Genomic DNA, 26316 nt, shown 5'->3' with positions numbered 1-26316 from the left:
GCAATAAAACGTGGAAGGGCTCTGTGCTGGACTCGGAGCTGCCTTCGGCAGGAGTGCGCGGGCACGGGAAAGCCTGAGCGTGCAGAACTGACCTGTGCTGCCGCCGACACCGCTCGTCTCTCCATTTGGCTTGATGGCAGTGGACACAAAAAAAAAAAGGTCATTTTTTTCTGGCTTCCAAACAGCAATAGGTGCTGAAACAGTAAGAAATGAACCCCCAGCTGCTGCTTCTGCTTCTCGCATGAAAACTGTTGCACACATATTTACCGTGCTGATTAAACAGATTACAATTACAATTCATAAATATTTGAGAAAATAAGGGCATTTCCATATACGGCTCGTGACAGAGCACAGTTGCTGTATGGCTGCCACTTGCTATCAAAACCCAGAGCAGCACGGTGTAAGCAATGCTTACTTCCCAGCAGCATCCTAAAATGAGAGCACTCTGACTCCGCTACTTCTGTCAGGATATATTTTTATTAAAGGTCAGTATAAGCTCCAAAAGAAACTTTGAATCATTTTTGTCACTATCTACCCAAAATAGAAACAGTCTCTAAATTGAACGTAGCTGAATTTTTAAATAGTCAGGTTCCAGGCACAATGCAAATATCTGCCATTTATAAGGCTATCGGGTAATTTAAATTCATGAAAGTAGTTACAAACACATATCGATGTTCTCAGTGGAGAAATGCAGCTCTGTATTACAGGGCTAGATCTCAGAAAATATTATATACAATATGTTGGCCTGCTTTCATGCCAACAGTTCATTGTAAATGCAGATGTATGAAAAACATTTACCATCTAAAAATCCTCTCTATATAAGCTTCCAGCTAAAAAGTAAACTTTTCAGTAATTACTACAGTAGTGTTTATTTCAAACTTGATTGTAATTTTTCCAATCAGCATTACCAAGCCCATTCTTAAGTGCACACTTTATAACATAATGATAAATGAAGAATCCATGTAGTTATTAGAGTGAGCTGTATTAGACAAGCAAAATGTTAAAGAATTTTCTGGATAATGGAGGTAGGAATGAGAGGTTCCAGATTGTGCTAAGTCTTCTGGTCTGCCTCTATCACCACAGATTTTGTTCTACTTTTATCTGACAAAACAGATTTTCAGTTAGTTTTTCACTCCTTAAATTTTGTTGTGATAGCATTACCCACTGTGTAGTAACAATCTAAATGAAGTATGTTTCAATCCAACACTTTAGCTGTCTTCAGATGTGGTGAAAACTCTACATGGTTGAGCAGAAATACCTATTAATGCAAGCATAATTTGGAGTATGATTTCTCATGCAAAAATAAGAATCTGCAGCTCTTATAGGAAAATCAACAGGATTCTTTTACAAGACATTTCGGACTATGAGAACACACAATCACACTGGTTTTCCTTCTGAAAGGGACAGTCTTCCACAACGTGCAAAATGAGACACGTGCTGTTCCAGTCAGTAAGTCTGTTACTCTGAATTGGTTAGCTGTCCCATTCTCCATTATTCTGATCATTGTTCTCCTCCTCTTCCGAATCAGCAGACACTTTCTTAATTCTCTGGATGGCTGCCTTAATGCTTCTCTCTAGCTCATTAGCGGATCCTTTACTGACATCTTTCTCTGTATCTCGATTCACTTTCCTTAGTTTAACTCCTTGCCTTATGGCAGAGAGGATGTTGTCTTTTACAGAGGCATATGGATTTGGCTGTTCCACTTTGCGAAGATGAACTTCACCGCGTTTTAGAGAAGCCAAAACCTCGTCCATGGAACCTGCAACAGACAAATCTATTGTTACCAGAAGAACGAACAAGACAGCCCCACTCAAAGGTATAAAACCCTACTCAAGTGCTCAGGAGTCTTCCTTTCATCTTTGCTGGAGACAGGAAAAAGACTGGTCTGTTCTGGCACAGGCTCTTTCAAGCTTCTGCAACAACCAGGCTCTGGAACTGCTTTTAAAAAGCAGTTAAAGCTTTTACATCTTGAATTGAGACTCCAACGCCTTTTCAACATTATACAAGGTTGTGCTTTAAGCAAGAAATTATACGCAAAGGAGGATGCTTCTTTTTTATTACAACTTTATGGGCTTTCAAAAAAATTTCACTGAACGAAAAAACCTCTTGTATTCTGTATTAGCAACAATCTACTATTCCTCCTAGCTCGCTCAGATGCCTGCTGAGACTGTCAATTGCATTTCTGCTCAGCCAAGAGAAAAACGAAAGGATTTGAGCAAAAGGGCTTGAAACTGCACCACTGAAGTCAGTGGGAGCCAGATCAGGCCCTGAGCAGGCAGGCAGCTCTTTTCCGGATGGACTTAAAAAATAATTCCCCTTTTACAGTGTGATTTAAATCTCAGGTGTATGTTTCTGAACTTCAGACCATAAAGGACATCACACTGAGAGAGCTTCCACTAGTTCTCTTCATACACACCGTAATTTGGGTTTTAATCCTTCTGTTGGAGTCTCTGTTGCTGCTTCAGACTGTCGGGGAGGGAGGCAGCTTCCCTGGAGAGCAGTCGACTCCTTCGGCCACAGCTTCAGACCATCTGTGCCTCACGGCTACAAGTATTTTTGCCATGTGCAGTGCACAGAAGGTTACGCGATTAACATCAAGCGCTCGAAACGTAACATTCTGCTAAATCTGTGGTACCTTCAAAGACTTGAGACGCCAGACAAGGATCGAGCAAAGATGCACCAAGTTGTCTTACAAAGGCTTCAAGTAAACCCGAAGTCTATTAATCAAATGGGCTGCCTGGTAAAAGACTACTCAGACTCACAAATTATAAAAGAAGTTCCCCTTGGAAAGGATGTTAACACATTACAGACAATATTTTCAACACCAGAATATACACCTCTCCTGGCTTTTCACGTGCAAAGACATGAGTAGCCCACGTCTAACTAAAACCAACCTGGTTATGAAGCTGTTTCAGTAAGTTCCTGTGGCAGTATTTTATCGATTACTATTGCAGCAATTAGCATGCTGGTTTTCTTCATGAAATGGGTGTAAACAACCAACCAGATCTCTCCAATAAACAAAACAGGATTTTTCTTATCCAAAAACAGTGTAGGAACATCAATGTTAGGCTGTGAATGGTAGTAAGTAGTAGCTACTAGCAAGGCTGTTCCAGCAGCAGTCAGACTGCCCTGGCGTACAACTCCTGCTGCTGATCAAAGCTGCTTCAGAGTATCTGTGGCGGAGTTATCCCACGGACTTCCCAGACTGAAGTCCGCTCACTGATCCACTGGATGCGCGGCAGCTTGGCACGGTACCTCGACTGCCTCAGCCCTCGTACTTCCCCGCACCTTGGAAGAACTGAAAATGCTGAACTTTCCTTGGGATTTCTGCCTGGGTTTGCCTCTTAACTGAGAGGATATAAAGGCTGCTTAGAGGTATTGTGAATAGTCTGAAAAGGAAAAGGAATGTACCGCATTTAAAGACATGCTTCATTCTAGCATAAGCTCCACTGTGAAAAACGACAATAAAAAATTGCTGCCTTCCAACTTAGATCAATCTCCCTGACATAGTAAAAATATCTGCTTGCTTTAGAGATAAAAATAAGCCTGTTAGCAGGATGTAACCAGTGCGGCCTCGGGAGGCTGCTGAGCTCTATTCTCATTCAAACTACTGTTTCAATTGCCAAGTTCAGCCTTCAATTACACCTGCATGATCTTGCTAACAAAGCAGAGGTGTAGCAGAACAGAATTTTTGCCCTAGGAATGTTAGTGTGCCAAAGTTATCCACCTGCCTTTCAAATCCTGGTTGAATTCTACACAAATGCCCTTAAGAAATCCGTATTTAGAAACCAAGCAAATTCTAAGTGGACTCGGGCTGTGCAGACCTTAGAAATGCGAGCAGCCCAACTGCTAGCTCTGGAGTACATAAATCACAACACTAAAGTGGAGCCATAGGACAACCACAAATTTACCCACTGTGGTCTTCTGACTGGACAGGTGATTAATCCTTAATCAAAATATAACATTCGGTCCAAAAGTTGCAAAATTGCAGCAAGAACAAACCTGGTAATAAAAGTTGCCTCTCACCAAACAACATGAATAAACCCCTCTCTCCTTGGAATTTCTTCTGACATTTTCCTACCTATTACAGCAGTGGGATTTTCAGCGTCATGAGAAAGGCAGGTCCTGAATTAAGATCTCCACAGAACTAGCAGTGCTGTGATTAAGCATGGTGTCACGGTTTCAGCTGGGGCAGAGACGAATTTCTTAGGAGCAGGCTGATGTAGTGCTATGTTTTGGATACGGGATGGGAAATAGCATTGATAGCAGATTGCTGGTTGTGATTGTTGCTAAGCTCTCAAGGCCTTTTCTGCTCCTCATACCACCCTACCAGTGAGTAGGCCGGGGGTGCACAAAAAGTTCAAAGGAGACACAGCAGGGACAGCTGACCAAAGGGATATCCCACACCATATGACATCCTGCTCAGTATATGAAGCTGGGGGAAGAAGGAAGTGGGGGATGTTCAAAGTGATGGCATTTGTTTTCCCAAGAAACTGTTACATGTGATGGAGCCCTGCTTTCCTGGAGATGACTGAAAACCTGCCTTCCAATGGGAAGCAATGAATTAAGCCCTTGTTTTGCTTTGCTCATGTTGTGGGCTTTTGCTTTACTTGTTAAACTGTCTTTATCTCAACCCATGAGTTTTCTCACACTTATACTCTGATTCTCTCCCCCATCCCACTGCGGGGGAGTGAGCGAGTGGCTGCGTGGTGGTTGGTTGCCAGCTGGGGTTAAACCACAACACACGGTTTAAACCTGTAAGGCTGTACTTAATAATGTAGGATTCCAGCAGATTCAAGTTCAAATGTCCTAAAAGATTGACCTGTCCAATTTGACAGCACTTCCCCAAAAACACCGAGTCACACACTGTGAGCATCAGAACCCTGTGAAGTGCAAACAGAATACACAAATCATGGTTACTCATTTAACATCCTGAGTTATAGTCAGTGTTATCATATGTGGTTCGTTAGACTAAGCTTTCCAAGAGCTTCCTTCTCTTAAGCAAGACTTCACACTATTGCTGACCAGAACCAGAGAGAGGGAGAACAGAGAAATACAGGCAACGAAGAAAACATCACCAGTCGATGTGAGCCTTCTTACCTATGTAATTATTTATAGACCTCCTGGATGAGTCATCCTGTTTGTGCAGTGCAGGGCTCTCTGTGGGGCCATCGGCGCTAAGGGGAAGTGGCTTATCCTCTGTTGCTGACGGTGTCTTTAACTGGAGAGGTAAAGGGGGAGGTGGGGGAGGAGGGGGAGGAGAGGGTAAAGGAGGAGGGGGTGGAGGAGGTGGTGGTGGTGGGGAGGATGGAGAGACCATCAGTCCTGGAGGTGGTGATGGTGGGGAGGATGGACAGACCATCAATCCCGGAGGTGGTGATGGTGGGGAGGATGGAGAGACCATCAGTCCTGGAGGTGGTGATGGTGGTGAGGAGGATGGTCCCTCGCTGTGCTTTTGTTGCTCTGTGTCACCATCAGTAACAAAGATCTGGACAGGGATATCCGCTGGGGTATTCTGATGTGCAGCTTTTGATTCTTTGGCTTCTACTAGCAGTATGCTCTTTGGCTGCTCTGGAGCTACCCTTGCTCTTGATGAACGTGGACGGGACATTACTGCAACCTGCTGAGTGATGCTTCGTGGCAACTTGGGACTGAGAGGTTGGGGACGAGATGTTTTCAAAACAACATGAGCTGGACACTTCTGAAAAACAAATCATAAGGCAGAAGGTCACATCTCCATTGGACTGGTCAAAACATCAATCCCAGAGAAACAAAAAAGCCACAGAGTACAGACCTGTCCCATTCACCCATTCAAGTAGAAAATTCAACCCTGAACATATTCAAATGAATATCAAGGTATTTCTTTTAAAGCCATTTCCTCACTTCTATTCTTTGCGACAGGCTCTGCATCTGGAAACTATACCCTTAGTGTATTTAATCCTTTAGATTACACACAATCCTCTTTTTAGGCTATCCAGATCACAGAATCACAGAACGGTAGGGCTGGAAGGGACCTCTGGAGATCATCTAGTCCAACCCCCTGCCAGAGCAGGGTCACCCAGAGCAGGCTGCACAGGAACGCGTCCAGGCGGGTTTTGAATGTCTCCAGAGACGGAGACTCCACCACCTCTCTGGGCAGCCCATGCCAGTGCTCTGCCACCCTCAAAGTAAAGAAGTTCCTCCTCATGTTTAGGTGGAACTTCCTATGCTCAAGTTTGTGCCCATTACCTCTTGTCCTGTCCCCGGGCACCACTGAGAAGAGTCTGGCACCATCCCCCTGACACCCACCCTTTAAGTATTTATAAGTGTTGATTAAGATCCCCCCTCAGTCGTCTTTTCTCCAAGCTGAAGAGACCCAAATCCTTCAGCCTTTCTCCATAAGAGAGGTGTTCCAGTCCCCTAATCATCTCAGTAGCCCTTTGCTGTACCCCCTCCAGCAGTTCCCTGTCCTTCTTGAACCGGGGAGCCCAGAACTGGACACAGTACTCCAGATGCGGCCTCACCAGGGCAGAGCAGAGGGGAAGGATGACCTCCCTGGAGCTGCTTGCCACACTCTTCTTGATGCACCCCAGGATGCCACTGGCCTTCTTGGCCGCAAGGGCACATTGCTGGCTCATGGTCATCCAGATGGTGGTCTCTGGTTTGGACCGCGCTCACACATGAGCTACGGCTACTTTCTGATGCTGTGTTTTGACACCATTTTGGACTGCTATAGTTCACGGTACTTGCCTCCCTGAATGTTTTCAGCCTCTCCAGTGTTTTCTGACGTTCCTGGCTTATCCAAGCTTTTTTCTTTTTCTCCTCCTCTTTTTGCTTGTCTCTCTTCTGCATTAAAATAGAAGTAAGCAAGCATTAGTGTGTGAAAACAAGCAGCTGCTACATTCTCCAAGGCTGCTATTCAGTACTCACTATCTGAATGCTGTGATGCTGCAGAAAGCGTTTTTTGCTCTCTTCTGCCTGTTGCAGTCTCTGCTGATGGCTTGCTTCACATTGATCCTGGTAGAACAGCAAAATTCATGCAACCCTCGGTTAGTTCACATTTACTGTGCACCATCTGTGCCATTAACTCCTGTGCAGAAGCCACTAAACAGCGACCGAGGCTAAGTGCTTGGCTGTGCCAAGAAGGATGGCTAAGCTCAACCTATGGCAGATGTGTGAGACCCTGAAGGTGAAGCCTGTGGGACTCCTTCATGGCTAAAGCAAATGGGATCTTTTTTCTCCTAATTAGTGTATAATAACCTATTAGGGTTATTCATGCTGCAGAGGAAATAGACCCAGATCTGAACTGATCCCTCTGCATTACATTTAGGTTTAAAAAAAAGGAGAAGGAAAAAAAAAAAGGCAGAAACAAGCTCTGAAGAAATTTCACCCAGGTACCAGCTGGAGGGCAGGGGTGCAAAGACATGAGGAAGAAGGCAAGAGGGAAGCCAGCAGGGCATTACAAAAATACAAGGGTACTTTCCCTCTGCCCCTTATTTGCCATAGCTCGCAAATACAAAAGCCAGGGAAGCAAAGGTACAGGAAGCACAATGAATGCCTAACAGGGGTACCTTCTGTTAGTAACAAAGTGCCGCAGAGAAGCTGCAGGCTTCAATATTTTCTCTGGGAGTCGCTATTTGTCACTGTACAGCGGGGGATTATCCACATGGCTGGGTAAGCATTTGCAAATCATCTGGCATTTGGCTTTAGTGTTACATAACCAACAGACAGCAATTAAGTGAATGAAAACAGAAGCAAAAGAAGCGTCTGATGAGGAAGCAGTTGCAAGCAAGAGACAATGATGGCTCACAAAACATTTCCAATGTCATTCCCGTTTTGTCCAGGCTAGTGAGGGGTAAAAGGCTAGACAGACTTGAGCTTAAATCTCTGGTCTCTGCCCCAGCATGACTGTGCAAGTGTAAGGTAAGCTCAGCTCACTGGGAAAGTTCCTGAGAGTCAACTGTGATCTCACTTGTCTTCCTAGCGTCTGCTATGAATGGGAAGCAAAGGAAAAAACTGCCCTTTCCACAGAACTGAGAGGCTGGAGAGAGAATTGCAACAGTTGAATTCCCCCCCGCTCCCCCCATTCAAAGGTAAAGTAAGTATCCCTGTGTGGGTTGCTCTGTCACTGCAGCTTCCTTCATTGCAGGCCAGGTTTCCTCCTTTACTGCAGCTGCTTTGTAAAACTCTGCCAGGGCAAAGCTCCAGCTGGTCACAGCGGGGCCCTGGTAAGGTTGAGCTGATAGGGGAACACCTCCTGGGTCATCCACGTCAGTTTGTGCTCTCTTAAACTAGAGAGGCACTTGCACCACACAGCGGAGTGTAAAGCTGCCTCAAAATCACATTGCCCCTCTTTCTGTTTGGTGGCCTCAGTACTGAGCCATGTATCATCTTGCACGCTCCACCCAAAGCTTCCCTAGTTGTTTCCTGTCCATCCCTCGTGAGTCAAGACATCAGCTAAAGAAAATGCACATCTCCAGGACTGCATTTACTTTTTTGTTCCTGAGGTAGGCTCTCCTCGCACAGACAGTCCCACGCTTTGTCTCCAACTGCTTAGTCTTCTGCCTCAGCATCGTCATTTCTGACAAGTTAGCGTAATGTTGTCCCATTGTCTGTTCAATGACCTTGAGCTCCTCAGGATTTTCACATGTATCATAGTAAACAACTTCATCCTGTTTCTCTAAAAAGGCATTTGGCATTTTTTTAAAAAAACCAAAACTTGCCACAGTTATTTAAACATTTAAAGAACTAATGACATTTTAAAAGCCACTGAAGGCAGTGAGTGAGTTAGTAGAAAGTCTAATGCTCCAGAGCCGAGCTTGGTCCTTCAAAGCCTTACGCAAACATGTGATGTTACTCACAGGGGCGCTTTGCAGGATCAAATTTATGCTGTTAGCATTTGTTGTTGTTTAGCTTCCTCTTTCAAATGGCCCTCTGTGCTTTAATCCCTACCTTCACCAACTGGAGTATTCCTGGAAAACTGAAGACTGTTCCGATCAACACTGGGTGACTTATTTAACTATTTACCAGGCTTTAATTATGCAACAAGCAGGAGCAATATTTACTTCACAGCGTACACGGTAATAGAGTATTCATAAGAACAAATAAGCATAAACAAGACCGGTGCCTAATTTGGTCATAAATATGTTACAAAGAGACACTTAAAACTGGAATATAGCAGTACTCAAGTACCATCTAACTACAATCACCTCTTTTTGTCATTACAGGGTGTTGCAATTTCTACCTGTTAAACTACAACAGCTTTGTGATGAATTTCAGGGCCCATTTCAGCAGGTCATGATATCCACAGTTTCTATGCATAGATCCTGTAACTACAAACGCCGTTAAGTATTTCCAATATAAGTTATTCCATACCCTAAACCAGTGCATGCACATATCACAGCTGCTATCAAGATCAGCTACCAGTGTGGGTTTTTTTTTTTTAAACTGTGTTGCCAAATTAGTGTCTAGTTAGTCAGAAAACACAATACCAGATTGTGCCACAGCATCAGTGTTTTCCAACGATGCATTCTACTATCAAGACCTGAGCAGTGATAATCCTCCTTTTTTATTTTTATTTTTTTTTAAGCGAAAACAGAGCAGGCTATATCATTCCTGTGTTTTGGATATGTGCTTAAATATTTGTTTATTCTTACCTTGAATATGTCTCCTTAAAGTGTCCAACTGTACGATAAGCAGCATCTCTTCATGTTTTAATACTTCAAGCTGTACATTATATAATTCCAGCTGGGTTTCATAATAGTGTATTTCCAGCTCCTCCACTACAGTTAGGTTCTCTTCTTGTTCACTGAGGTTCTCCATCTGTGTAGCCCCAAATAGAAAATAAAAAGCATTAATAACAAAATATGCACACCGGAAACATGCATGGATGCCCAAATATCTGTACAGAGCCTGGCCTAACTGGCAGCTGCTTAGGTACGGAAAGCACAGCGGTACGGAAAGCACAGAACTTTAGAAATGGCTTGGAGCAGAAACTCAGAGGAACAGAGAGCCTTATTAACAGGAAGTGTAATTTTACCTTAAGTCTACCAGGCAAGCCTTCATTACAATCTGCACAAATAATACTGCTCCTGAAGACAATTATATATAGTGCAGTACACCACTCTTGGAAAATAAACGTCAGGTACTCCTAGCAGCAGTTAGATAGCATCAAATCAAGAAGATCAGAAGATTAAAATCAAGTAAGTATCTTTATTTTGCAGCATCCTCTGAAAATAATATCTGGTCTTTATCTCCCTAAAACTAACAATTTTAAAGGTTAGTATTACAAATGCTAACATGACACCTGAACTGTAAAAGAATGCATCTTAACCTTTGCTAAGCGTCCTCATATGTGCAGAAGCATTTTAAAAAACTGGAGACATGCATTTTTCCACAACTTAAAACCATGTTGAAAACCTAAGCTGTTTCACAGACAAAGACTTTGACGGTCTACTGCCATGACCACTTTGGCAGGTTTTGCTCAGCCCTCCACAAACCAGTGACAGAAAAGGAGGCTTTTCAAGGTCTTACGTTTTTCTGAATGCCAGCTCTCTTCTGTTTCAGGCACAACTCTCTTGCCCGCAGATGCTGAAGGGTTTCTTTAGCTAACATGCACTTCAGGTTTTCTAGTCGTGGCAAGGCTGATGCCCAGGCTGTTTTACCAAATCTTTCCTGATCTTGTTCCATCTGTTTTTCCATTGCTGCAGATTAAAACATTGCAACGGGAGATGAGAAATGCAGTGTACTTACAGCCCTCGTGTGTTTCCGCGATAGCTGCAGTACTAAAAATGATGATACTATTAAACAATTTCTGAAGCTTCTTTAGAAATTACAAGACTAAAAGGTTGAATTTATGATTTTATATATGTAAGTAAAATATTTCATTTTACCATGGAAACATGCCTTAACAGTTACACAGTGATCTATTCAGTTAATGCACTGAAATCCTTGAGGCTTGCATATCAAGCATTAAAAGCGTGCATGGTTTTTGTTCGGAGGTATGCAGGCATGTCTCAGGCCTTGATAATGTTTGTGTGTGCAAGTCAAATGCAAGTTGTAAACCAAATTGGTTAAAAGATAAGTGAATAAAATACTGCTTAAGTTGGACACTCATCCTAACCTCAGGGTCTGCAGAGAGAGAGCAGCAAAGGTAATAAAAAGACCTTTCAGTCCCCCGAGTCAAGTATTTGAACAACCTTTTGTGCAAATCATTCTGATTACCTGCCAGAGCCTTTACAGTTTCCTTGAAGTAGTTCACAGTGATATCCTGAATGGAGCGCACAGCATTCTCAGCCCGCTTAGTCCATTCTTCAGCATCTTTCTGCAAAGCAGCTACTCTTTTAGGCCCCAAATGATCATACTGCAAGGATTTCTGCAGGGAGACAAAACTTTCAGTTGCTAACTGGTTACCACAGTGGTGCAGCTCACGTTATGCTATACTTGGAGACATTTCAAGCAAGGCAGAGTACAGTAGCAACACAAAGCGAATCACTACTCATGCCTGCGTATTGCCCTGTTCTTCCTTCTCTGGGCTAACTCAGAACCTTTGTTTCCCAATTATGACTTCACACTTAACTTTGGATTGATTTATTTCTTAAAATATTTTTAAACTATCATCTTAAAAATCTTGTCCAACACAAGTGGTTTTAGTTGTTACTAAAAGTAACTCAAAACCACTCTTCTACGTGCAATGTTCTCTTCTATTTTTCCCCACGTGTTGACAGCACATTGCACTGTCAGGTTCTCCAGTTTGGCAGTTCTTTCACATAGGAACAGGGATATAGAAAAGAAATGTAACAGAATATTTTCAAGTCCACAAAGCGTACATGGGTGCAAGACTAGTATTCAAATATTTTTTTAAAAGAATTAGTGAGCCCTAGAGGGTTTTTTTATACAGAAACAACCTTTCTGTTTTATCCATTCCAATTTTCACTTAGATTTTCAGTACAGCATACTGGGTATTTTATCTTCACAGATTTAGACCTTTGGTATCCAAGAACCTTAGTCTAAACTTAAAACTGTTCTGCTCTTTTCAAGAACAGCTCGCTTCAATTTTCACAGACTATTTAAGGAAAAATCAAAGTAGTAGATGGCTGTCTTTTCCAGAGGCATCACAGCTTTCAGTATGTGCTTCCAGTTCAAGAAGCACATAAAATTAAATGAACACAGTGATAACTGACATGTTTTAATCTGTACTTCCAGCAGGTTGTAGCAGCAATAGAGAATTACTTTGTGTGATAAGGTCTCCTCTGCCGTCTGTTCTACCTCAGCTGAGTTAATCTGGTGCATCAGCATTGCTGGGGGATGGCATTCTCAATGTCACAAAGCCTCCCACCAAAGGTGGCACAACAAAGGCTACTTAGATCTCTGTAAATTCAGCCTACCAGAGAGTAAATCCCAGAGGGGTGGAGCTTCGGGACACTTTAATTCCTCAAAACGGAGGGAGGTGGGACATAGGTGGGAAGACAGATGTGGTTCTATTCAAGCTAATACCATGGACTCTTGAGAACCTCTGAGGGTGGTTCTGCCCTAACTGAATTTCTCAGTCACGTTTGGTAGCTTGGCAGGGGAAAAAAAAACAACAGGTACAGACAGAAGTAGGGAATGTTAAGTGATTTGAGTCTAAACTGCTCCAAGAGCAGCTGATGCCCTACTTGGCCTTTCACTTTGTAAAGGTAGACCTACCAGGATTTCCAGTTTGTAGAGTGTCGCCAGCTCTCGCATATCTCTGAAGGGCTGCAGTAAATACTGGTAGAATTGTGTTGCCATGGTGACCAAATCCTGATAAGCTTCGTCTTCTTCTTCGTAAACCTTCATCAAAGCCACCATTGTGTCAGCACTTTTATGCTGCTGAAGAACCTAGTGGGATAAAAGGTAAATCAGACTTGGCTGCTTTGCATCTGTGTGTGCTGACAAGCTTTGGTGGGAAGGACCTGCCCTTTGTCATTTGATGAACAGACAAGGCTTCCCCCTGCACAGGAGGCGTACGCCAGGCATCCAGCAGCGACAGCCACCCCTGGCTGGAAATATCATTAACACCACACTGTTAAAGGCACTAATTGTTGCATATTGTACTGGGAGACTGCAAGGAGACTCTCGCCTAGGGCTTCCACCGCAGAAGTTCTAATAGCTGTGTGCAGGTGACTTGGTCGCTGCTATTTATAAACACAAATAGGAAACTGGGGAAGTCTGTGCACTGGAAGGACAAGTAAGGTATTCTTAAACTAGCTCCCACATTGCTTCCACAATTACTAAATGCCTGCTAATATGAAAGGAGTTTCTGGATCCAGAATTTCTGACTTTGGGCATAGAAAAATCAGATTGCCATTTAAAAATAAGGATTCAGAAACAGATTTCTACTCCTGATACGCCCTGCAGTTACATTCCTTTAACGTTTGTATAATTTATAACAGTTTATTCAAATCTCAGTTCCAGTAATATTACACTTTGTAAATTGTAACGCTTCCATGGAACAACTGCCTTTCTTAAGGTCTTTATTTGCTTCTATGAAAAAATACAAAGTTGGAAACTTCTCCTCGGGTGCACTTATTTACTGGCACGAATCCAAGCTTCAAAGATTCTTCTTTGACAGCACCTAGCTTAGACCATGGTGCATCCTATGTGCCAGGACAGAGTGAGCCAGCTGAGAGAACAGAGCAAAGTTCCACGGAGAAACACAGACCTTCCTGAAAAGACAGTGTTTGCTCTACAGCTCTGTAAGGAGGGAAGGGAACAGGGGATGTCTGGTGCTACAACAATGCGAAAAGGCATTAGAAACATAAGCTTGATTGTGTTGCAACTGAAAAGCACTAGAATCAAACCACCACCTTTGCTCTTGCCAGTTTAGTCTGGGTAAGACAACCGGAGCAAAGTCCCCAGCTGTGGAGGCATTTCCACATGGAAAATTTATGGAAGTCCGCTCAAGGGCATTTCCCACACTCCAGGCCTGGCACAGGAAGGACAGGGGAAAAAGAGGATCTGAACTGCACCATTTCTAATAATCCCAGAAGTCCCGTGGCCCCTTTGGCTTCCCCAGGAGCTCACGGTAGCTCAGACACAGTCCTAAAGCCCACCTGCAGCAATTTAGCAGCCTGCAGTCTGCTTTTTCCCCCACTATCGAGGCCAACTAGACACCCAATAGTTCACTTTCTGGTTCCAATACTCAAAGCAAGCCGTGAGGGCCATGCTGCTCCTGGAGAATGTTTATAGTGAGTACAGGGGAAGTATTAGTGAAATTTTAAAGTCAACTCATGAGAAAATTACTCATTGCAAGGGTTTGGGGTTTTTTTTTTTGTTTTCCATTTTAAAGTAAAATCCTTGCTTTTACACAAACTGATATTCGTTTCATGGAATTCTGGTTTGCCATTAGCCCAGCTGACTCCTGTGGTGGTTGTAACAGTATTGCTCTTGGGTTTTTCCCTTAGTTTTTGAACATACACACATAAGAAGTATTTACACAATACTACTCTCCTCCATCTTGTACCAGTATCTTCTACATTCTTCAAAATGAATTTCCTGGCCCAGAGGATGAAGTATTTGAGAAGGACATGGATGTGAAAAGGGAAGGATGCTCTAACACTTAAGGCTAGTTTTAGTGCCAGAACAGGCATATTTTATTTCTTGACTCTTGCGTAACGTGGTCTAGACTACAATAAAATGAATTTAGCCTGCAAATATACCACCACTCTATAGCATGTTTAGCCATATCTAAAACATAGCTAGAAATATCAGAATAACTGCTACTGAGTTATACTTAACCACCAATCCGCCACATAGCTGTACATACTAGTGTTGCCTGCAAAAGAGCATAGTGGCTAGAAAGTATTTCTAACTGGGCCATGAACTGTTATGGTCAGTTACGGGAACTGTTGCCTTTGTATACAACATTGTGCATGGACCTTATGTAAAATAAAGTTGTGTTTTTAGAAAACAGCATCTTTCTGAAAAAGTAATGTTGTCACAGTTGTTAACTACTGAAATAAGAAACAGAAGGCTAAAGCCAACTGGTCTTAACTCTCCCCTGAAGCATAATCATTTTCATTGAACACCTTTCAGCTTACTTTGCCAGGAAATAGACTGCAAACATCCTGCAAGAAAAGTATAGAAGCAACACACTGGCGATCTATTGTTTTAACGTACCAATGTCCTATTTGCAACCATGTTACTAGATGACTTACTACAACGGGGGAAAAAAAAAAAAAATCCAGGAACACAAGAAGAAACTTACAGCACTAAAAGGAGAATGGGCTAGTCATCACTAGTTCATAAAATAATTAGGCCAGAATTTGACACTTTAAAAAGCATAACACAACTTCTCTGACTACAGAACACCTATTTGGCATAGGTCCGTGGCTCAGTTTGTTTTTAATAAAAAACTTGACTGAGAATTCCCCAATTATAGGCACCACTGCGAACAGGCGAGTCCTTCATAGGCAGGTTAGGAAACGAGAGCATGATTGTCCTCTCCCTTTTGGTTACCATTCCACCCATTGCACAACACTGCTGGGTATTTTTAGCAAGGTGTTTTCGTAGGAGCACTTGCAGCTTAAGTAAGCACCCCAATGCCTTACACTGACTGCCCACCCGGAGCTGGATTGTTCCCCACTTTATTAAGTGGTGCTTACAAAGACTGATCACATTCAGTGCTTGAGAAAGTTGACTTAGTAGTTTCCAGACAACCAAAAAAAGTGTTTGCGTCAACACTAATCTGAACACTGGACAATACTGCAAGCAAAGTGACATTAGTGACCTGGTCACCCTTGCTCACATTACCCCAGTGGGAGTCTGACCCGGGTGAGGGAAGCTCCTGCGGGAGAGGCTGCCAGCCTCATGCATGTACCTCCCCAGTGACCAGGAGCTGCTAAAGCCGAGGCTCAGAGAGGAGCACCTGCCGGCCCTGCTGCAGCACCAACGGTGAAATCCGTCCTACACCGAGGGGAACCTTCTCCTCCCTGCAGGGAGAGCAGGGGCGGCCCTGCAGCACCCCCACCCCGCACCTCCCAGGGACAGCCCCAGGCCGGAGGCGCCTGCTGGCCCCTCAGCGGGGCCGGCCCAGGCCGCCGGCCCCCTCAGGCCCCGCCAGCGCTGCGGGGCGGCCCCTCCGCCCCCCTCCCCGGCCCCGGGGCCCGTACCCGCCGCAGGGCCTCCTTAGCCCGGGCCAGGTGGCCGCGCAAGGCCTTCCCGCGGAGCTCGTGAAGGCTCTCGAAGTACTCGTCGTCGCGGCGGCGGTCAGCGGCGAAGAGGGCGTCCAGCACCACACGGCCGCCGCAGAGCTCCAGGGCCCAGCCCAGGTACCGCTCCAGCTCCCGGCACAGCTCCTGCACCTCGGCCTCGCCCGGCGCCGGCCCACCGGGGAACAGCACGGCCCACAACCCGCCGCCGGTGGCGGCGCCGGGCAGGGTGGGCGGCAGGGCGGGGAAGGCGGGCTCCAGGCGCGGGCAGACGGCCGCCAGCTGCCGGTGGACGCCGCGCAGGGCCGGGGCCGAGAAGAGGCCGGCCCAGCTCTGCGGGGCCTGCGCCGCTGCTGCATCCTCCCCCGCCCGGCCGTGGCAGGTGACGGCGAACGCGCCCTCCACGCCGTTCCAGGCCACGAGGAAGCGGAGTCGCGGCGGCCGAGGCTCGGCGAAGGCGGTGTCGCGCACGGCCACCCACCCCTCCAAGCTGTCGGGCTGCGGGTCCATGATGGCGGCGGGGCGGCCCCGGCCGAGCGAAACAGAAACTTACCGGCCGGGGAGGTTCCGCGCCAACCCGGCCGGGGGACTGGGCCCTCGCGGCGCGTCACCGGCAGCTCGCCGAGCCATTGGCCGGGCGTCGGCCGGGGGGCGGGAATGGGGCGTGGCTGCCGGGAGGGGGCGGGGCGGGCGGCCCTCACGCAGCCGGCAGGGAAATAAATAACAATCACAAGAGTGGGAGGCGGGGCTCGTGCCACGCACGCGTAAAGGAGGGGAAGAAAAAAAAAAGAAAAAGAGAAGAAAAAGTTATTGTTGTGAAACAAGCAGTTGTTTCCGCGGAGAGCGGTGGGCAGGGTGCACGAGACACGGAGCGCGGCAGGAGGGAGGACAGGCGTTACCTCAGGGCAGCCGCCATGTCAGGACGGTCAGAGTTGGAACGGACCTTAAAGATCATCTCGTCCCAAGCCCCTGCCCTGGGCAGGGACACCTCCCACTAGACCCGGCTGCTCAAACCCCCATCCAGCCTGGCCTTGAACACCTCCAGGGATGGGTCAGCCACAACTTCCCTGGGCAACCTGGGCCAGTGCCTCACGGCCCTCACAGTAAAGGATTTCTTCCTAATATCTAATCTAAATCTTCCAGTTTAAAACCGTTACCCCTCATCCTATTACTACACTCTCTGATCAAGAGTCCCTCCCCATCTTTCCTGTAGGCCCCCTTTAGGTACTGGAAGGTCTCCCCAGAGCCTTCTCCAGGCTGAACACCCCCAACTCTCTCAGCCTGTCCTCACAGCAGAGGGGCCCCAGCCCTCTCATCATATTCGTGGCCCTCCTCTGGACCCACTCCAACAGATCCATGTCCTTCTTATGCCGAGGGCTCCAGAGCTGGATGCAGTACTCCAGGTGGGATCTCATGACAGTGAAGTAGAGGGGCAGAATCTCCTCCCTCGCCCTGCTGGCCACGCTGCTTTTGGTGCAGCCCAGGATGTGGTTGGTTTTCTGGGCTGTGAGCGCACGTTGCCGGCTCATGTTGAGCTTCTTGTCAACCAACACCCCCAAGCCCTCCTCCTCAGGGCTGCTCTCAATCCATTCTCCACCCAGCCTGTATTTGTGCTTGGGTTTGCCCCAACCCGTGTGCAGGACCTTGCACTTGGCCTTGTTGAACTTCATGAGGTTCACACAGGCCCACCTTTCAAGCCTGTCCAGGTCCCTCTGGATGGTATCCCATCCCTCCAGCATGTCAACTGTTCCACACAGCTTGGTGTGGCTGGCAAACTTGCTGAGGGTGCACTTCATCCCGCTGTCCATGTCACTGACAAAGATGTTAAACAGCACCGGTCCCAGTAGTGACCCCTGAGGAATGCCACTTGTCACTGCTTGCCACTTGGACATGGAGCCGTTAACTGCAACCCTTTGAGTGAGAATTTTCCTGTGCCTCATGGTGCTCATCCTTAAATCCAACTCAGTCCTAAGATCATCATGCTTATTACACCACCTAAATACCGCCTCTGAGGGAGCTGGGAGCAAAGACGGGGTTTATATAGCATGTATCTCTTATTCAGGCCTTGTGTGCGAGGCTGAATTTAATTCATGGTAAACAGAATGTTATATTCTAGTCTTTGGAAGCAAAGCTGACACTACTAATTTTTCAACAAATTCAGGCCTGCAAGAGAGCGACGCTTAACAGTATAAGGGCAAAAATAAGTTCTCGTTTGAAAAATTAATAAAATCTGTCTGACAGCATAAATGTTAACATTTCAGCAAAGGCTACATCATTTATGTGAAAACATTTCTGCTCTGATCTCACAGATGATAGAGGCACTGTTAGCGGTAATGAGATCAGGACTACATGGGTAATTAACTTGTAATTCCTTACTGAAACAGCAAACAATCACACTGCTACAAATGCGAGGAAATGACACCAAGTTTAATTGGAAAAGGAGGAAAAAGCAGAGCTGTGTCAAGATCCAAGAGATGTTTCCCCTTGTGCTGTCCCCTGAGCTCAAGACATATATAATGCAGTGTCCTCAAATGTGCTTAAAACCTTTTACCAGCAAGGCTGTCTCAGTAGCACGTTGACAAGTGGAAGATTGTGTATGCTGGACGACTGTGGGTTTGAATGGATACATAAAGCTCAATGCTACAGTAATCACAATAATCAGTGGTAATACACAGCCTGATTTTTACCAGGTGAAGCACTACTGAGCGCAGACTGGAAGGATATGTTCCTGTGAAAACCCTCCCTAGCTGGGCCACTGGCCACTTTCTTCACTATAATTAGCTTTCCAGTGCTCTAGCATACACATACAAGGTGGGGATGTATGTATATGAATAGTAAGTGTATGCAACATTATGATTTCTGATTTTTTTCTAAATTCTGATTTTTTAATTTGTTTTTCTGGAATCTGATCTTGATTCCAACTCAACCCCATAGTAAAGCTCCTGCTAATTTAATAGAGAGACGGTCTTTGCCAAGAAAATTTGGAAAGAAGAGAACAGATACTTCCATTTAAATATGCATTAATGCTGTAAGTATGCATCCGGCCTTTCGGGTTTGTTTGTGTGGAGTGCACATTTTGTGTGTCTCGATACTCTGCCTAGCACCACAGCCTTGGAAATCACGCCTAGAGTCAATGACGGCACTCTGCTGGGTTTATTAATACCAGCTCAGAAAGTGAGAGGGTGCTCTGGCTTTAGCAAGGGGACTGTATAATTGTTCCAAGTACTCCAGATCCAGGAATCAACCTTCAGAGCCTTTTCTCGGTGTGTGACATTCATCCTGGTGACACTCAAGTAGCACACTGCTGAAGGACAGCCAGGGCACATCTATATTTGTTCCATTGCTCACTGCTGGCATGTGCCCTGGGCAAAGAGGCGGTCTAGGGTTACGGTGATAAGTCTTCCAACTGCAGTCATAGGAAAGTGGCAGGGAATTGCTTTTGTGTGAATTCATTTTTACTAGGGGAAATAAATGCGAAGTTTGATGCCATCTGAGCTATCAGAAGAATTTATGACGTCTTAAGATAGAAGGCAAGTTTTTAGGTAGTAACATTCTTTGTTATGTGTTTTCGATAATTGATGGTCATGGACTTAAACATTCTTCACTGTAATTGTATCTGTGCCTGTAAACTGAGCAAAAACTGAGCAATCATCTGAAAATCTTATTTAGGCAGCAGGGTTCCAGACGAGCTTAATTATGCTCATTTTAATTTATGTAATTTAATTTCATTTTGGTAGGAAAAATACTTGTTAATTCACTTTTCTAGTTAGTAGTAGCTTCTAAAGCAAGCCTTATTTGTTACAATTATGGGGAAAACAGTCTTTGCGGAAGCCAGACAACATTTTCTGGTATGTGTCAATACCTTTTCTCTGTTTGTTATGTTAAAATTTGCATGATTTATTTTATCACCTTTAGCATAAATAATATTTCTGCCTAACTTCAGTGTTTTTTGTCTATAGTAAGATATTGCTAGCTGTAGAACCCACACCCATGTCTGCAGTGCCAGAAGACAAACGGTGAACTTCTGTGTGTGTCTTCTTGCAGATCTGGTAGGCTGGGCTGTTTTCAGTCATTGATATAGAACTGGAGAGTTGGCAGTTTCTTCGCACTTTTCACTAGTTCAAGAAGTTGCCTTCTAATAAGTCACTGACTGCGTTGACTTTGTTAGCTAAGTAATCCTCAGGAATATTAGTAAAATATCAATGAAATAAATTGGAAGTGTTAGCAAGTACTCGAATTTATGAAGACCATAAAAAGTAGTTTGAAAGCAAAGTTTATGTGAACGTTTCTGCAAAAGCTCTGATAACCTTGATGTCTGTCTGACCTTTGGGCTTCTTTCTGCGAGAAAGTGGGTTTGAAGCTTTTGTGTGTGTCACTGAGCTAGGGCTAGATGTAACTATAGGTTCATTAATACTCAGATGAAATCTTTCCGTGAACTCTTTTGATTATAGTATTAAACTGCTGAGAAAATCGACCAGTTTTGTAGCCCTGATATTGTTCGTGCTGGTGAACAGTGTAGGGCTGCGGGGACGCTGCAGCTCTGTCAGAGCACTGTCTCTGTACTAGCATTATTTCACGTGCTGTTGGTAATACAGGCTGGTTGGAAAGAGTGGGCTTGGGGAGTCAGCATTAAGATTGCCCTTGCACCTTTAATGTCATCCCACATGCATCTGCTTTATCATCAGCTTTGCATTTCACATCCACATGCTCTTTTCACACCTCCCCCGTTGCACAGAATGGACAAAGTGTGCAAGCTCCAGGTCAGAGCAGACTTCTCCCAGTTCAGGAGTTGATGACCTGCCTTGCTTCCTAGTTGCTGTATGCTTTGTCATGGGAATCTACATTGATCTTTTTTTCCTGAGCTTCATTTATGTTAAAATATATATTTTCACAGCACCTGAGAACTCCCAAAGGGCAGTATTTTTCCCTGTTTTATAGAAAGGAGCTGAGACCTGGACTGAGAACAATGTTAAAAGAAACCTCAAGTTTCAGTGTCAAGAATAGCAACTTGAAAAATCCAGGATTTTTCAGGGCATTTACTAGTGTGTTACATGGTATCAGTGGTCAGACGAGAGGGCATCCTACGATATGCCTGACTGACAGTTCAGAAAGCGCACTTGACAGCAGCTGAAGGGTGAGCAGACTTCAAACCGGGCCATCTGCAATTGCACAGAACAGCACTGAGTGTGCCTGAAGCACAGTCACAGTGTTGAGCTGAGGACAGGACTACTCCACAGTTTGGAAATCAGACATCAGGGTTGCAGATGAGCCACTCAGAAAACATAGGATGCACACCAGAGACCGCTCTCTGCTGTGCTTTGCATGGAGGCGAGAAAAAACAAGCTTCCTATGGCTTCACTTGAGAAGCCTCACTTAGGAAGTGAAGCTACCAGCTTTGGTCTTTCCCATGCCTACCTCCAGGCCTTGAGCAGTCCTCAGCCAAATCTATTCCATCTATATATTTTTAAGCATGAAAAACTCACACTTGATATCTAAGTATGTAGCTATGGATCTTTCTTATCTTTTACAGGCTTGAGTCTTGTCATCTCAAAAGCCTCACTGGGGATACCAATGTCATCCAGATCTGGCAGTGCGAGAGACTATGAAACGCATGACGAGTTGCCTGGTTGTTCAGCTTCCCCACCAGTCCCAGAGCCTAGTGAGACTGAGGCTGGAGGCTTGATATTTTATCACATGGATCTTTATGGATCAAAGGAGAGGTTTGATATCTTTCCTGAAGAGCCATCTGGTCAAGGAGACAGATCTCTAGGGGATATCAGAAGGGAATCTGCATTGAGTAGCGAAAAATTTCAGTGCTCACAAGAAGCTGGATATGACTTGGAAAAGGAGGTTGCAGAGTTGGCTAAGATGTATGGACTTGATGAGGATAGAGAAAAAGAGCTTGAGCTTCTTGGAGGACATCGGGAAATGGTGGAGAGCAGACGTGCACCTGCTCGCACAGAAAAAGCAGGATCACAAGGCTCCGTATATAATGCATCAAAAAGCATCTCTCCGGTGAAAGATCAAAGTCAAAGCGCAAAGCAACAGGGACTTCATGGCAAGGCTTCTCACGATGAAGATCAGAGCAAAGGCAGAGCAGAGGATGAGGCTGAGAGCCACACATGGTCCAGAGAGGGGGTTAGCAGTGGTGGTGTGTCAGATGAGTGGAGCAGTCAGGCTGTTAGTGAGGAGGAGGAAGAAGCAGCAGATGTTTTTTGCTCTACCTGCAAGATCCCAATCCGAGCTTTTGACAAACTGTTTGGTGAGCACAAGGATCACGAGGTGGCTCAGCTCCCCAGCGCTGTGGAAAGTGAAAAGGTAAGAGTAATACAAGTGTACTGTGGTGCCTCAAAAACAGTGTTCAGACAAACTAAGAATTACACTGGGTGTTTTGGTAGGAGGAGATTCATAAAAACATGTGCAAGTTGGAAGAGCAGATTGCTCAGATGGAAAACTTCGCCAGTCACTTGGAGGAAATCTTCATCACCGTCGAGGTAAGGCATTTTTTTCTTGGGCTAACCTTGTGGTGCTGGGGTTAGAACAGTTTTGACAGCCATAGTGTTCAGTTGTTAATGAGGTAATTCTGGTAACAGAGCAGAGTTATCTTGGAGTTTGCCTAGACTAAGGTACTCAATAAAACTCATCCTAATGAATTTTTTAAGTGAGCTAGTAAAACCACATTAAGCATTTGCACAGATACTTGCATTCAGAAATGAAGTGACCTTCACTCAGGTTGTCTTAGTTTTAAATGGCCAAGGACCTGTGGTCTAATTAGTCCATCCAGAGTGTACCCCTTGCGTTCACTCGGTTTCATTCACAGAAGTGCCAGATACAGGCGAACCCTTGGACCACCTGCATCGAGCTACAGCACTTCAAGGGTTGTGCTCCTGCTTGCCTGATGTCAGCTTGGCCCTGGGGAAGGGGCCCAGCTGGCAGCAAGTCAAACCAAAGCAGTAACTCAAGGCACCGACTGTCTTTTCTCTGCTGCATGTGGCACAGGAGGATATTGGTGCCTGAGCAGTGGGCAGCTGCTGGCAATAAAGCCTTGCCTGCTCCTTAAATCCTTCTTCTTAATGCTTTCTCCAGCAGTGAGTGAGGATACCAGCATTAGCTGCTCAGCTCCCCCAGCGCTAATCCATGGATCCCACTGGGTTGCCATGGTTTCTGTCATGGAAGGATGTGCTTGGCTGTGTTGGTGGAAACACTTGTGAGATTATGGCTAGGATACATCTCTAGTTGTGCTCCCTGGGTTTAGTTTGGAGACAGTTGCCTTGCCTCATTGTTTTTATTATAATTTCTGATGCTCTTACTATGCCTGGAACCAAATCCGGTACTCTCTTTTGCATCAGTGGGGGGTGAATGATTAGAATAAATGCCTAAAAAAATGCAAATTAGTCAAATTACAGCTTCTGTGTACTGGCATCACCTCCCTGGCAAGGAGAATTTTAGGCAGACCTGAGTAAGATTTTTCTCTGGCTGAGCTATGGATCAGGCCTGACACCAAAGAACAAAGCCCCAAATGCCTTGCAGGAAAACTTTGGGAGGCAGGAGCAGAACTTCGAGGTGCATTACAACGATGCGGTGCAAGTGCTTGCTCAGAAGTACGAAGAACAGTTGGAAGCTCTGGGGGAAGAGAAGAGGCAGAAGCTGGAAGCTTTATATGGGCAGCTGATCAGTTGTGGGGAACATCTCGACACCTGCAAGGAGCTGACAGACGCAACCCAGGAGCTTTACCTGGAAAATGACAAAGCCACTTTTATGAAGGTAAAGATCTTTAACTGGCAAGGCCCCTCCTAAATGTTCTTTGCTGCTTGCAAGTAGTCCCCATCTGGGAAGTCCGAAGTGGCTTTATTTCTAGAGAACATTTGGGGTGCTTATGCTCGGTCCATGGTGCTGTCACTGCTCCAGGTGCTTGGCATGGTGGCACTGACTTAGTGGGGCAACACAATGGGGCCAAAATGCAGAAGCAGCAGCAGCAGTTTCTAACTTGGATGCTCAATGATTTGTGGGTCTCACTGGTGTTCAGAGGGAAGATATCTCTCTAAAAAGCTTATCTCGGGAAACTCTGGAAGCACTTGGTGTTCATTGCCTCATGCAGGCTCAGCTCTCTTGCTCTATTCTGGGCTCACAGCAGGCAGGCTGATGCAACTGCTTTGGAAGATGTTTCTTTTTCTTGCTCATTTTGTTGGAAAGTTCAGCTTAACAGGAGGCTCCACAATAAATACATCAGGAGCTCCTACAAAGTGATGGATGAATCCCACTGTTGAGGAGGTGTCGAGCAGTTATTTTTCTTTAGCAAGTAGAAAAATAATTGGAAAAAAAATGACAATTTTCACTGCTGATGAGCGATTGCTGTAATCTGAGCTGTCCTGTGACTCAGATGGGTGGGAGCATTTCTATAGCACAGCCACAGTAACTCCTGAACTGGACAGTAAACAAATCTCCGAACACCTCCGGTCTGCTCCAATGGATCAGCTTGCTGTGTCACTCCAACCTGCTGAGTTCTTCGTATGAGCTGACTTTTCCTCTTCCTCTGCATCTCTGGAATAACCCTATTTTCTCCTTAGCTCATAAACAGTTTTACATCACCCCTAGGAACCATTATTCACCAAGAGGTGAATAGCTCTTGGTCATGAGCTCTCGGCTGCTTAGATTTCTCCCGGGATGGTATATCTGTCTTCCAGTAACGTGCACTGCTCGGACGTTACTGACAATTTCACTCAGTTATTTTCCCCAGCAGTTCCCAAGCACTGGTGGTGAGGAAGGGGCATCTCCCAGCTCTGGACACATTCCTCGTCCCTTGTACAAACAGCAGTAATTCCATGACCGGCAGACATGGTGTTCCGTGTTGCTGAGAAGCCCATAGGGGAGGACAGGCTTTTTTTGGCATGAGCACATTATATAAATCAGCATCAATTTCCAAATAGTTTTAAATTAATTCAAAGAGGCTCTTTGAACCGGCATGAGTGAAGTGACATACTTGCTCCAGCCCCTGTAAGATCAGAGCCTGGATCACTTCAGAGTGGTCACACTCAGACTTATTTGCTTGATTCAATACCATTTTGCAGGGGAAAAAAAAGCCAGCATCCAGCCTGTGAGTTAGCCCTGCGTGCTGGACTGGGGCTGGTCATGGAGGAGCTTCATAAATCCTGAAAAACAGCATGTTGACAGAAATGCTGACAAATCCATAGCTGCACTGACATTACCGGCTATGGCCACGGTGCTCCGTGCGCTGCGTAACGCTGCCGCGACTCTCCTCTTGCTGTGATCAAAGCCCTGGGATTTCAAAGTGCAATTCCTTTAGTCAGACCAAGTCATCTTTGAATACATTAACTTTAAGCCTCCCTAAAAATACTGGCAGCTGCTGTCTGGGCTGCCCACGTCTAGTCAGAGACATCACAAGCCACAGCAATGCTGATTTATAGAAATTGATCTCTTTTTACCTCATTACCGGGCTTTCCAGCAAATCTGTGCATTATTAACTCTCTAAAGCCAGCCAACTGCATTTTTTTCAGTTTAAACAAAGCGATTTCTGCAGCTGGATGGTTAGGGCAGACTATTCCCATCGAGGGATTCTTTTACTAGCCCAGAGTAAGCTATTTTAAGAAGGGTCTTAAATGTCAAAAAGCTGTCGCAGCAGTTTTGCGGGTTAATGTTACTGTAGTCTGGTAGAGCTGGTCACCCCAGAGCCAGCCCGCCCCTCCAGTTTCTCATTTTGCCCACCAGCCCCTGCACGTGGCTAAAAGCCCGTGGCACCAAACCTGCCGTGGTGGGAAGGCGCCTGCTGGAGCCTGAGCTCAAATCCAGATTAAGGCCTCTCTCCTCCTGACCCCCTCATCAACCTGGGGTGAAGCAGGGGCACCGGGGCCATCTCCTACCCGCCATTCCCTCCACAGCCCCTTGCCAGCGGCACACGGCAGGTCATAGTCATGGAGAGACAGAGGAAAAATCTGAGGGTGATTCAGTAACGGTTTTTTTTTCCAGTCATCTTACATTTGGGCATTTCTTGCAAAACGAGCTGTGCCTTCCCCCACAGAGCACAGGGAGCCGCAGGGCAGCACAGCAGCGCGCTCGCATCCATCGTCTGGCCCTGCCGCAGCGCCGCAGCCCTTCCAGCAGCACCTCGGGGGCTGTTCGTCTGACCTGCTCTGAAAGACAGCCAGAA

General features: G+C 45.6%; 2 protein-coding genes across 4 annotated transcripts; one reads left to right on the top strand and one right to left on the bottom strand.

The window, feature by feature from the left end:
- Positions 1-464: 464 nt before the first annotated feature.
- LOC134520597 (WASP homolog-associated protein with actin, membranes and microtubules-like) lies at positions 465-16736 on the bottom strand. Its single transcript, XM_063346213.1, has 10 exons — positions 16113-16736; positions 12667-12840; positions 11203-11353; positions 10513-10682; positions 9636-9801; positions 8472-8659; positions 6910-6996; positions 6730-6825; positions 5101-5701; positions 465-1759 (listed from the first exon to the last, which is right to left on the bottom strand). The coding sequence occupies exons 1-10, from the start codon at positions 16659-16661 to the stop codon at positions 1473-1475; spliced, it is 2469 nt and encodes an 822-aa protein (XP_063202283.1). The 5' UTR covers positions 16662-16736; the 3' UTR covers positions 465-1472.
- A 2490-nt stretch (positions 16737-19226) lies between these two features.
- LOC134520647 (fibronectin type III and SPRY domain-containing protein 2-like) lies at positions 19227-24880 on the top strand. 3 transcript variants are annotated; one of them, XM_063346330.1, is made up of 4 exons: positions 19227-19693; positions 21682-22469; positions 22550-22645; positions 23682-24880. In XM_063346330.1, exons 2-4 carry the CDS (start codon positions 21723-21725, stop codon positions 23946-23948), a joined length of 1110 nt encoding a protein of 369 aa, XP_063202400.1. In that variant the 5' UTR covers positions 19227-19693; positions 21682-21722; the 3' UTR covers positions 23949-24880. The 3 variants fall into 3 exon arrangements, with proteins under 3 accessions (XP_063202400.1, XP_063202398.1, XP_063202399.1); XM_063346328.1 differs by having other exon boundaries at positions 19227-19999; XM_063346329.1 differs by having other exon boundaries at positions 19228-19681.
- Positions 24881-26316: the final 1436 nt, after the last annotated feature.

The sequence above is a fragment of the Chroicocephalus ridibundus genome, chromosome 9 (genome assembly GCF_963924245.1).
Source record: "Chroicocephalus ridibundus chromosome 9, bChrRid1.1, whole genome shotgun sequence".
Taxonomy (NCBI): domain Eukaryota; kingdom Metazoa; phylum Chordata; class Aves; order Charadriiformes; family Laridae; genus Chroicocephalus; species Chroicocephalus ridibundus.
Note: the sequence above shows the minus strand (reverse complement) of the source record. Positions and strands in the feature narration are given on the sequence as shown.